Source organism: Coregonus clupeaformis, chromosome 16, assembly GCF_020615455.1.
Source record: "Coregonus clupeaformis isolate EN_2021a chromosome 16, ASM2061545v1, whole genome shotgun sequence".
Taxonomy (NCBI): domain Eukaryota; kingdom Metazoa; phylum Chordata; class Actinopteri; order Salmoniformes; family Salmonidae; genus Coregonus; species Coregonus clupeaformis.
The window spans coordinates 58,803,999-58,816,208 of record NC_059207.1 but is presented as its reverse complement, the minus strand read 5'-3'; the positions used below and the strand labels follow the sequence as shown (position 1 = coordinate 58,816,208).

At 44.2% G+C, this 12,210-nt stretch overlaps 1 protein-coding gene across 6 annotated transcripts in view; it reads right to left on the bottom strand.

Annotated features, from left to right (window-relative positions):
• Window positions 1-311: 311 nt before the first annotated feature.
• Window positions 312-12,210, bottom strand: part of cntrl (centriolin) — a 79,261-nt gene continuing 67,362 nt past the window's right edge. For 5 of the 6 annotated variants that reach the window (XM_045225816.1, XM_045225813.1, XM_045225817.1 and 2 more), the window contains 8 exons: window positions 11,041-11,369; window positions 10,580-10,856; window positions 10,052-10,280; window positions 7,874-8,067; window positions 4,979-5,194; window positions 4,471-4,533; window positions 1,020-1,199; window positions 312-793 (listed from right to left, as the gene is read on the bottom strand). In XM_045225816.1, the coding sequence (XP_045081751.1) occupies window positions 668-793; window positions 1,020-1,199; window positions 4,471-4,533; window positions 4,979-5,194; window positions 7,874-8,067; window positions 10,052-10,280; window positions 10,580-10,856; window positions 11,041-11,369 (1,614 nt within the window). In that variant the 3' untranslated portion in view covers window positions 312-667. Of the gene's footprint in view, window positions 794-1,019; window positions 1,200-4,470; window positions 4,534-4,978; window positions 5,195-7,873; window positions 8,068-10,051; window positions 10,281-10,579; window positions 10,857-11,040; window positions 11,370-12,210 lie in introns of those variants that run through there. The other variant, XM_045225819.1, reaches the window with a different exon arrangement.

Here is a 12,210-nt window from a genome sequence, read left to right as displayed (position 1 = left end):
TCCACAATCACCCCGACCTCAACCCAATTGAGCTGGTTTGGGATGAGTCGGACGGCAGAGTGAAGGAAAAGCAGCTAACAAGTGCTCAGCATATGTGGGAACTCCTTCAAGACTGTTGGAAAAGCATTCCAGGTAAAGCTGGTTGAGAGAATGCCAAGCGTGTGCAAAGCTGTCATCAAGGCAAAGGGTGGCTACTTTGAAGAATCTCAAATATAACATATATTTTGATTTGTTTAACACTTTTTTGGTTACTACATGATTCCATATGTGTTATTTCATAGTTTTGATGTCTTCACTATTATTCTACAATGTAGAAAATAGTAAAAATAAAGAAAAACCCTTGAATGAGTAGGTGTGTCCAAACCTTTGACTGGTACTGTTAATATTCATACTTGTATAGATATAAATATATGACATATATTTTCTTTCTCTTGGTTGATGATCCTGCTGACAGGCCAAGTGCACTTTGGATGTATGAGAGACTGTTCCTTTTCACCCTGGGTAAATATTGCTGTGATGCTGGGTCAAGTTTAGGCTGTTCACGCTGATCTAGGATCAGCGTCCCCTCCCCCAATCCTAACCTTAACCATTAGCGGGGGAAATGCAAAGCTGACCCAAGATCAGCATCTAGGGTTAACTTCACACCTGCACCAAGGCTGGGAGGCTGTCAGAGGCCTGGACTCAGCCTGGGGCCTGGCTCCTTCTCTGGGAGTGTAGGATCCAGTCTCACAGGTTTGTGGGACACCTCCGCTTGCGCACTCTCCTGGAGACACCATCTCTCTGGAGCATCTGGCTAAACAGATCAAGACCGAGAATGTATTGTTAAGAACTGATTTCCACTTGTAGCTTATGAATGAAATTAATCTACATGAACTATTAGGGTGGTTCTAAAATAAATGTATACAATACAGTAAACAGTACCCATGGCAAATCACATCAATTCCTTTTACTGATGGCATGAATGTAGCCGCTATAAGCGCTATTAGACAAGGGTTCCTTCCTTTTTTGCTCACACTTACACAGCCTTGTTTGAGTGGGGGCTCAGTGGAGCTCAGAGAGAGGGAGTCCGAGGTGCAGTTGCCCAGCAGTTGGCCCAGCTTGTCCACTCGTCTGCGCAGTCCCTGTAGACTCCCCTCGGTCTGCTGCCTGCGCTGGCTCAGAAATTCTTCCTGAGACCACATGCGTCTGCGCAGCTGAGCCTGGCGAGGACAACAGAACAGTCAGAAACAAATGAAGAATGGCATAGATAGGCCTTCCCTGCCCATCTATGACCCGTTCCAGGAACCTAGACGTATGTCGCACGTCACTATTTCACAGGAGAGGAACTTGCAGGAAGACATTTTTATTTTTATAAAAGCCTGGAACATGGGAACTTTCATGTGCCTTAATAAAAAAACTTGTATGCCATCTGCAAATAAAAAATAAAATAGTAAATTACAAGCCTAGTTGGTTTAGCCATGGAAAAAGACAGGAATCTTCCCGCTAGCCATCATTGGCTGAGATAATGGATGGGCTGGACAGGATGAGTTTGGATTGGTCTGCCATGTAGCATGCTTCTGTCTATAACATGAGCTGCTCAGTATGTGTAGATTATCCTTGCTACTGCATCTTTTTTTAAAGATATCATGAATAACTGCAAAAGTGTTGGTACTGCTCTCAACAATGCTGCCCTGAATTTTACAGGCGCTATCGACAATTATCAGTGGGGAAAAGTTGTGATGAACTACTTTCTGGACGACAATCGTGCATGCTGACTCTGAAAATGAATCAGACGATGAGGAAATCCCTGATAAAAAATTAATACAATTGAACCAGAGTCTTCTGATGACAGTGATGGGGAAGAAAAGGCGATCAACAGTGTTGTTGTCACGGAAGAAGTTGACCGAGTTTTGAAATCAAGACCAAATCCATATTATGGCAAGAACAGCTCAAATAAGCAAAGAGAAACGACAGTCCATCATTACTTTAAGACATGAAGGTCAGTCAATACGGAACATTTCAAGACTTTTGATTTGTTTAACACATTTTTGGTTACTACATGATTCCATGTGTTATTTCATAGTTTTGATGTCTTCACTATTATTCTACAATGTAGAAAATAGTAAAAATAAAGAAAAACCCTGGAATGAGTAGGTGTGTCCAAACCTTTGACTGGTACTGTACTACTACATACAGTGGGGAGAACAAGAATTTGATACACTGCCGATTTTGCAGGTTTTCCTACTTACAAAGTATGTAGAGTATGATTTTTAAGTAATTAATTTGCATTTTATTGCATGACATAAGTATTTGATCACCTTCCAACCAGTAAGAATTCTGGCTCTCACAGACCTGTTAGTTTTTCTTTAAGAAGCCCTCCTGTTCTCCACTCATTACATGTATTAACTGCACCTGTTTGAACTCGTTACCTGTATAAAAGACACCTGTCCACACACTTAATCAAACAGACTCCAACCTCTCCACAATGGCCAAGACCAGAGAGCTGTGTAAGGACATCAGGGATAAAATTGTAGACCTGCACAAGGCTGGGATGGGCTACAGGACAATAGGCAAGCAGCTTGGTGAGAAGGCAACAACTGTTGGCGCAATTATTAGAAAATGGAAGAAGTTCAAGATGACGGTCAATCACCCTCGGTCTGGGGCTCCATGCAAGATCTCACCTCGTGGGGCATCAATGATCATGAGGAAGGTGAGGGATCAGCCCAGAACTACACGGCAGGACCTGGTCAATGACCTGAAGAGAGCTGGGACCACAGTCTCAAAGAAAACCATTAGAAACACACTACGCCGTCATGGATTAAAATCCTGCAGCGCACGCAAGGTCCCCCTGCTCAAGCCAGCGCATGTCCAGGCCCATCTGAAGTTTGCCAATGACCATCTGGATGATCCAGAGGAGTAATGGGAGAAGGTCATGTGGTCTGATGAGACAAAAATAGAGCTTTTTGGTCTAAACTCCACCCGCTGTGTTTGGAGGAAGAAGAAGGATGAGTACAACCCCAAGAACACCATCCCAACCGTGAAGCATGGAGGTGGAAACATCATTCTTTGGGGATGCTTTTCTGCAAAGGGGACAGGACGACTGCACCGTATTGAGGGGAGGATGGATGGGGCCATGTATTGCAAGATCTTGGCCAACAACCTCCTTCCCTCAGTAAGAGCATTGAAGATGGGTCGTGGCTGGGTCTTCCAGCATGACAACGAACCGAAACACACAGCCAGGGCAACTAAGGAGTGGCTCTGTAAGAAGCATCTCAAGGTCCTGGAGTGGCCTAGCCAGTCTCCAGACCTGAACCCAATAGAAAATCTTTGGAGGGAGCTGAAAGTCCGTATTGCCCAGTGACAGCCCCGAAACCTGAAGGATCTGGAGAAGGTCTGTATGGAGGAGTGGGCCAAAATCCCCGCTGCAGTGTGTGCAAACCTGGTCAAGACCTACAGGAAACGTATGATCTCTGTAATTGCAAACAAAGGTTTCTGTACCAAATATTAAGTTCTGCTTTTCTGATGTATCAAATACTTATGTCATCCAATAAAATGCAAATTAATTACTTAAAAATCATACAATGTGATTTTCTGGATTTTTGTTTTAGATTCCGTCTCTCACAATTGAAGTGTACCTATGATAAAAATTACAGACCTCTACATGCTTTGTAAGTAGGAAAACCTGCAAAATCGGCAGTGTATCAAATACTTGTTCTCCCCACTGTATATGAAGTCTCCATCCTATGCGTTGTGCATGTAATATGAACAATTCTTAAAATATTTTTGTTAAGAGAGGGATGTGAATTGTTTTCCATTAACTTAATTTAATTGGGTAACAATTAAACATAGTGAGTTAATTAGAGAAATAACAGTCTTCAGTTTAACGTTAAAGTCAAGTCACAACACCATTTTCTAGCTTTGAGTCTCTACTTTAAACACCATTTAAAATGTTGCTACATAGGAACAAATTAAAGTGGTGGGTCACCATCGGTCTTGATATAATGTCTATAGAAATACATCTGGGTGGTCTAGCGGTCAAAGCCACTACCACTGGATCACATATACTGATGAATCTGGCCCACGCTATTTCAGCACACTCTCCATCTTTCCTCTCTGTCTCTATCCAATTAACATGTATTTATTTCTAAGAACGGTCAGAAACTAATGAAGAATGACATAGGATAGGCCTTCACTAGCCATTTGTCTCGATATAACATCTATAGAAATACATCTGGGGCTGTATGTAGCTATCAAGCATCTCAGAGTAGAAGTGCTGCTCTAGGATCAGCTCCCATACCCTGTGTACAGTCTATAAACGTGTTCATTGTGATCTAAAAGGCTGAACTAATCCTAAATCAGCACGGCTACTCTTGAGACGTTTGATACGGCCCTGATTGAACTTGGTCCGACTAGAGATGAAGCATACCGGAATGTAAAGACAAGTTGGGGTACCAGTACAAGTTGTACCAGTACAAGTTGGGGTAGTAGTACCTTCAGGAGGTCCTCCTGCTGGCGAAGTCTCTCTCTTAGCACCTCTCCCCTCCACTGCTCATCCTGAAGACAGACATGCAGAGAAACACAGTCCTTCAGAGGAATTCCTACACTGTACTGTCTACCCCATCACTCTAAGGAACACAGGCAAGACCTCTGCCTGCTAGCGATGGTAGAACAGTGGTTCGGCAGTACTGCAGTAATCGTTGTTACAAGGTATTTCTCATGAGGTATGATGAAAATGTAAGTATGTGAAACTCAAATACCAAAAGTTAATCAAAGACACAAATCTTGGGCATTGCTCAAAAAAGCTTTGTATACACAGACCTGAAGCCTGGTCTTAGATCTGTTTGTGTTCTTGCCTTTGTCATTGTCAAGCTAAACAATTCCATAAGGTGTTGGCAAGAGAGCAGAAATAGACTGGCACCCAGGCTAACAGACTTGTGCGTGCAGCACAAACTAGATATGACAGGGAGAGAGATGTAAGGTAGCAAAGCCGAGGCATTACGGTAGGATTGTAGGCTGGTCTAGGCACGGCTGGGGTTGAGTAGTGGGGGTAGTTCTCTTTGTGGTTGTCAGTGTCTGAGGAGGAGGGATCTTGGTCAGGGGCGAGGGTCAGCTCTACCATCCCACTGTTCAGCTCTGCCTTGACGTCAGTCTTCAGCCCACGCATGGCTTCCCTGATCTCCCTCAGGCGGCTCTCGCCCTCCTCTTGACCGCGCAGCTGAGGGACACAACAGATTACATGAAAAACGCATCTTCATACTCTGTACTGAAAGTGCTCCATCTTGAAAACTTGACTGCTGATATGCATGATTTATTTTAATTTTATTGACAGCGGACTAATGAACAAAATATTAAAAAGATAGCCTTTGAGTGTAGTTTAAACGCCCACACCAGTAGAAACCCACTTTTTCGTTAAACAAATAAAAATGTATTTTATATTTGAGATTCTTCAAAGTAGCCACCCTTTGCCTTGATGACAGCTTTGCACACTCTTGGTATTCACTCAACCAGCTTCATGAGGTAGTCACCTGGAATCCATTTCAATTAACAGGTCTGCCTTCTTAAAAGTTAATTTGTGGAATTTCTTTCCTTCTTAATGCGTTTGAGCCAATCAGTTGTGTTGTGACAAGGTAGGGGTGGTATAAAGAAGATGGTCTTTTACCAAATATGGCTAAGTCCATATTATGGCAAGAACAGCTCAAATAAGCAAAGAGAAATGACAGTCCATCATTACTTTAAAGACATGAAGGTCAGTTAATCTGGAAAATGTCAAGAACTTTGAAAGTTTCTTCAAGTGCAGTCGCAAAAACCATCAAGCGCTATGATGAAACTGGCTCTCATGAGAACCGCCACAGGAAAGGAAGACCCAGAATTACCTCTGCTGCAGAGGATAAGTTCATTAGTTAACTGCACCTCAGATTGCAGCCCAAATAAATGCTTCAGAGTTCAAGTAACAGACATCTCAACATCAACTATTCAGAGGAGACTGCGTGAATCAGGCCTTCATGGTTGAATTGCTGAAAGAAACCACTACTAAAGGACACCAAAAAGAAGAGACTTGCTTGGGCTAAGAAACACGAGCAATGGACATTAGATCGGTGGAAATCTGTCCTTTCGTCTGATGAGTCCATTTTTAGATTTTAGACTCCAACCGCCGTGCCTTTGTGAGACGCAGAGTAGGTGAACGGATTATGTCCGCATGTGTGGTTCCCACCATGAAGCATGGAGGTGGTGGTGTGATGGTGCTTTGCTGGTGACACGGTCAGTTATTTAATTAGAATTCAAGGCACACTTAACCAGCATGGCTACCACAGCATTCTGCAGCGATACGCCATCCCATCTGGTTTGCGCTTAGTGGGACGATCATTTGTTTTTCAACAAGACAATGACCCAAAACACATCTCCAGGCTGTGTAAGGGCTATTTGACCAAGAAGGAGAGTGATGGAATGCTGCATCAGATGACCTGGCCTCCACAATCACCCGACCTCAACCCAATTGAGATGGTTTGGGATGAGTTGGACCACAGAGTGAAGGAAAAGCAGCCAACAAGTGATCAGCATGTGTGACTCGTTTCAGGAAACTAGGCATATGTCGCGCGTCACTACTTCCCAGGAGAGACATTTGAACGTAAACATTTTCTAAAAAAAAATAAATAAATCTAAATGTGATTTTGGCCAGAATTGCCTTCTGGAACACGTGAACTTTCATGTGCCTTAATAACAAACTTGTATGCCATCTGTAAATATGAATAAAATTGTTAAATTACGAGCCTAGTTGGTTTAGCCACAGAAAAAGACTGCAACCTTCCCGCTAGCCATGATTGGTTGAGATAATGAGTGGGCTGGACATGCTGAGAGATCGCGTTTCGAAATCAGTGGAATTAGAGTATGATCGCTAAGGAGATGGAGAAAACACCTGTCTCCGGATTACATCTTCAAACTAAGGGCAACCATGGCATCCGTGACAGAGGGAGAAGCAGCCATCCATGTATACGGGTAAGATAGTCTAGCTAGCTACATTTTCAGATGTTACACGTTTCTAATTTTGTCAGGAAGTCGTTTCAATTTCAAGTTAAAGTGTACTGTTAGCTAGCTAGCTAACGTTAGCTGGCTGGCTCGCTAGCTAACGTTACGTGTATGATCTGTGTAGTTATATTATTCGTATCTCAGAGCCATTTACTGTGCTAGTTATAGCCTAATGTTAGCTAGCTAACATTGAACCTGGTTGGTTAGCTACCTGCAGATTTATGCAGGGTAGTAACGTCATGAGTTGGGATTATGGTTCATTGTTTAACTAGCTAGCTAGCTACATGTCTTAAAATACTCTACTATGCAAGTAACCATTTCAATAGAATGTTCATTCTATTATTATTATTTATCCTGCTACCAGTCACTTTCTCCTAATCCCTGCCAATTTGTCCCTCAGATTACCTAAATATGTCAACAGAGACTATGGGCGACACATTTTATTCTTCTTAATCTCGGAAACAAATAATTTAAATTGCGTCAGATGCTCGATTAGGTTCTGGGGGAAGATGTAGGAGAAAAGTTACTAACGAGACTAGCGAAGCCTCCACCCCCCTAAGTGGAAACCTACAGCCAACGCATGGGCCAACTGTCCCCTCCCCTTCCGAAAATTAGAAAGATGGAAAAATTACGATTTCGCAGGTGTTTGCAAATGATCATTGATGAAGAACTGTGCACCGGAACAGAGTTCTTCATTAGTTCCTCCTTAGTTGTCGCAACCCACAGTCTGATGACAGACGCTACGATACAATCCTGTTAATTAAAATGGTACAGCAATGAAAAATACATAGATATCCACTAAGTTTAGGTGAAAAGCCAGTAGCCATCCATAGATACCCCTCCCTACCATCCATCCATCCCTATGACCCACCTGCTCTGTCTCCTTTAGTTTCTCTCGGTGGGCGTGCTCGCATCTCTTCTGGGCCTGCAGCCTGCCCTTGGCACTCCTCCTCTCTTCCTGCATACCCTGCACCTCCGCCCGACACGCCCCCAGCTCCTCCTGCAGCGCAAGCAGCTCCTCAGCCCGCTCCTGCAGCTGGGCCTCCCTCTTACATAGCTCCTGCCCTGGGATCACATTCACACCGACACACAGTCAGGTAACAAACCACCTTCAGGTGTGGATGGACAAACCAGGCAGGCAAAAACCAGCAAACACTGCAGTGAATATTGGAGATATGATAGGAGCGAATGATGAAAGATGGTGCGTTGAGATCAGACCTGAGTTCAAATATTATTTGTTTTCTTTCAAATACAGTACCATTCAAAAGTTTGGACACACCTATTCATTCAAGGGTTTTTCTTTATTGTTACTATTTTCTACATTGTAGAAAAGTGAAAACATCAAAACTATGAAATAACACATATGGAATCATGTAGTAACCGAAGAAGTGTTAAACAAATCAAAATATATTTCAGATTTGAGATTCTTCAAAGTAGCCAGCCTTTGCCTTGATGACAACTTTGCACACTCTTGGCATTCTCTCCACCAGCTTCATGAGGAATTCTTTTACAACAGTCTTGAAGAAGTTCCCACATATGCTGAGCACTTGTTGGCTGCTTTCCCTTCACTCTGCGGTCCAACTCATCCCAAACCATCTCAATTAGGTTGAGGTCTTGTGATTGTGGAGGCCAGGTCATCTGATGCAGCACTCCATCACGCTCCTTCTTGGTAAAATAGTCCTTACACAGCCTTGGAGGTTTGTTTTGGGTCATTGTCCTGTTGAAAAACAAATTACAGTACCACTAAGCGCAAACCAGATGGGATGGCGTATCGCTGCAGAATGCTGTGGTAGCCATGCTGGTTTAGTGTGCCTTGAATTCTAAATAAATCACTGACAGTGTCATCAGCAAAGCACCCCCACACCATTACACCTCCTCCTCCATGCTTCACAGTGGGAACCATACATGTGGAGATCATCCATTCACCAACTCTGCGTCTCACAAAGACACGGCGGTTGGAACCAAAAATCTCAATTTTGGACTCATCAGACCAAAGGACAGATTTCCACCGGTCTAATGTCCATTGCTCGTGTTTCTTGGCCCAAGCAAGTCTCTTCTTCTTATTGGTGTCCTTTAGTAGTGGTTTCTTTGCAGCAATTCGACCATGTAGGTCTGATTCACGCATTCTCCTCTGAACAACTGATGTTTAGATGTGTCTGTTATTTGAACTCTGTGAAGCATTTATTTGGGCTGCAATCTGAGGTGCAGTTAACTCTAATGAACTTATCCTCTGCAGCAGAGGTAACTTTGGGTCTTCCTTTCCTGTGGCGGTCCTCATAAGAGCCAGTTTCATCATAGCGCTTGATGGTTTTTGCGACTGCACTTGAAGAAACTTTAAAAGTTCTTGACATTTTCTGGATTGACTGACCTTCATGTCTTAAAGTAATGATGGACTGTCGTTTCTCTTTGCTTATTTGAGCTGTTCTTGCCATAATATGGACTTGGTCTTTTACCAAATAGGGATATCTTCTGTATACCTTGTCACAACACAGCTGATAGGCTCAAATGCATTAAGAAGGAAAGAAATTCCACAAATTAACTTTTAACAAGGCACACCTGTTAATTAAAATGCATTCCAGATGACTACCTCATGAAGCTGGTTGAGAGAATGCCAAGAGTGTGCAAAGCTGTCATCAAGGCAAAGGGTGGCTACTTTGAAGAATCTCAAATATAAAATATATTTTGATTTGTTTAACACTTTTTATTTCATAGTTTTGATGACTTCACTATTATTCTACAATGTAGAAAATAGTAAAAATAAAGAAAAACCCTGGAATGAGTAGGTGTGTCCAAACTTTTGACTGGTACTGACTGGTGTCTTTCAAATACATTGAGCCTGCTTATAGCGCCAGATGGGCAGACTTTGTACTTTGGGGGACTATTCCATAGGTTCCATGGTGCCAGGTAAGCACAATCAAGCGCCGCTAAAGTATTTGAAAGAAAACAAAAATATTATTTTAACCCTGGTTGAGAGCGAGAGTACAGCGATAGCGAGCGAATAAGGAGTCTAAATCTAATAGATAAGTAGTGTAAGTGATGTTCCGCTTACCAAGCTGAGCCACGCGCTCTTGCAGGATGGCACACTGCTTGTGGTCCCTGGTCACTGCTTGCCGGCTCCTGTCCTCCATGTCCGCCACTGCAGTGGTGACCTGCTCCAGTCGGAGTGTGTGCTGGGTCAGAGAGCTCTCCACAACCTGGCTCTGGGCCTGCAATTCCTGGAGCCTCTGCCGCTGCCTCTCCTCACGCTCTTTGGCCTCACATTGCAGCCTCTGTGCACACTACACACACAGAAATGACTGCTTTCATGGCATGCCTCCTCCGTTGCACTTAGGCAGCATTTCAGGTTTGAAACATTGTGAACCAACACAGCTACGGAGCCATTGAGTAGACAGGCCTATTTCACTATGGCTGCACCTAAAAAAAAAAATGGCACCCAATTTCCTATATAGTGCACTGCTTTGACCAGGGCCCTAGTCAAAAGTAGTGCACTATACAGGGAAAAGTGTGCTATTTCAGACGCATCCTATGACTTATTGACAGCAGTGTATGGTGTCTAAATCCTGCCCTGTCATGTTACTTGTATTTGAGTCTGCCTCTCAGCCAGGTCAGTGTGCAGCTCCATCAGCCTGTGCTCCAGCTGCTCAGCTCTCCGTTCATCCTCCTCCAGCCGCTTCCTCGCCTCCTGCTCCTCCCCCGCCACACTGTCCCGGCCCTTGACCAACACTCGCACCTCCTCCTCCAGCATCTCTAACTGGCGTCTCCGCTCTTCCACCTGCTCCTTCAGACCACTGAAGCGCTCAGACTCCTGGTATAGCTGTTGCTGAGTGGCTGCCGTGTCTCGTTCCATCTTCTGCCTGAAGGATAAGATGAGATGAGATAAAATAATGACTTTATTATCCCCATGGAGAGATTTTGCTTCCGGCGCTGTGTGCATACATTAAAACATATCATCAAGCATAGACAAAGGACAAATCTTCTAGAAAATTACACACAACAAATACAATAATAGAAAAAGTACAGTTTGTGAGTGATTCATACCTGTGTGTGTGAGCCTGTCTCTGCTCCTGTCTCAGCTGGCCCAGCTCTGCCTGCAGCCTGTCCAGCTCGGCCTTGGCCCCCCGGGCCCCCTCCTCCGCCGCCTCCAAGCACCGGTCGGCGTGTGTGCGTCTGGCCTCCAGGTTCCGACATTGCTCCTCCAGCCTGCTCCTCTCCCTGGTGGCCTCCTCCACCTGCTCCCGGACTCCCTGCGCCTCCTCTCTCAGCTCCTCCAGCTCCTTCCGGTCCTGCTCCGCCAGCCTCCTCTGGCGCTCACCCTCAGACATCTGGCGCGACACCTCCTGCTGCAGCGCCTGCAGCTCTACACGCACCTGGGGGAACACACCGACAGACATAAAATACACACACACAAAACATAGAGTAAACACCCACTTGTCTCTGAACACATGAAATGGCACTCTATCCCCTACAAGGTGCACTATTTTTGACCAGAGCCCTATGAGCCCTTGTCAAACGTAGCGCACATTATTTTTCTGTTTATTTGAATCAACAAATCACAGCACATACAGTGCATTCGGAAAGTATTCAGACCCCTTGACTTTTTCCACATTTTGTTACGTTACAGCCGTATTCTAAAATGTATTAAATCGCTTTTTTCCCTCATCAATCTACACACAATACCCCATAATGACAAAGCAAAAACAGGTTTTTAGAAATGTTTGCAAATGTATAAAATAAAATAAACTGAAATATCACATAAGTATTCAGACCCTTTACTCATCACATTGTTGAAGCACCTTTGGCAGAGATTATAGCCTCGAGTCTTCTTGGGTATGACGCTACAAGCTTGGCACACCTGTATTTGGGGAGTTTCTCCCATTCTTCTCTGCAGATACTCTCATGCTCTGTCAGGTTCGATGGGGAGCATCGCTGCACAGCTATTTTCAGGTCTCTCCAGAGATGTTCGATTGGGTTCAAGTCTGGGTTCTGGCTGGGCCACTCAAGGACATTCAGAGACTTGTCCCGAAGCCACTCCTGCGTTGTCTTGGCTGTGTGCTTAGGGTCATTGTCCTGTTGGAAGGTGAACCTTCACCCCAGTCTGAAGCCCTGAGCGCTCTGGAGCAGGTTTTCATCAAGGATCTCTCTGTACCTTGCTCCGTTCATCTTTCCCTCGATCCTGACTAGTCTCCCAGTCCCTGCCGCTGAAAAACA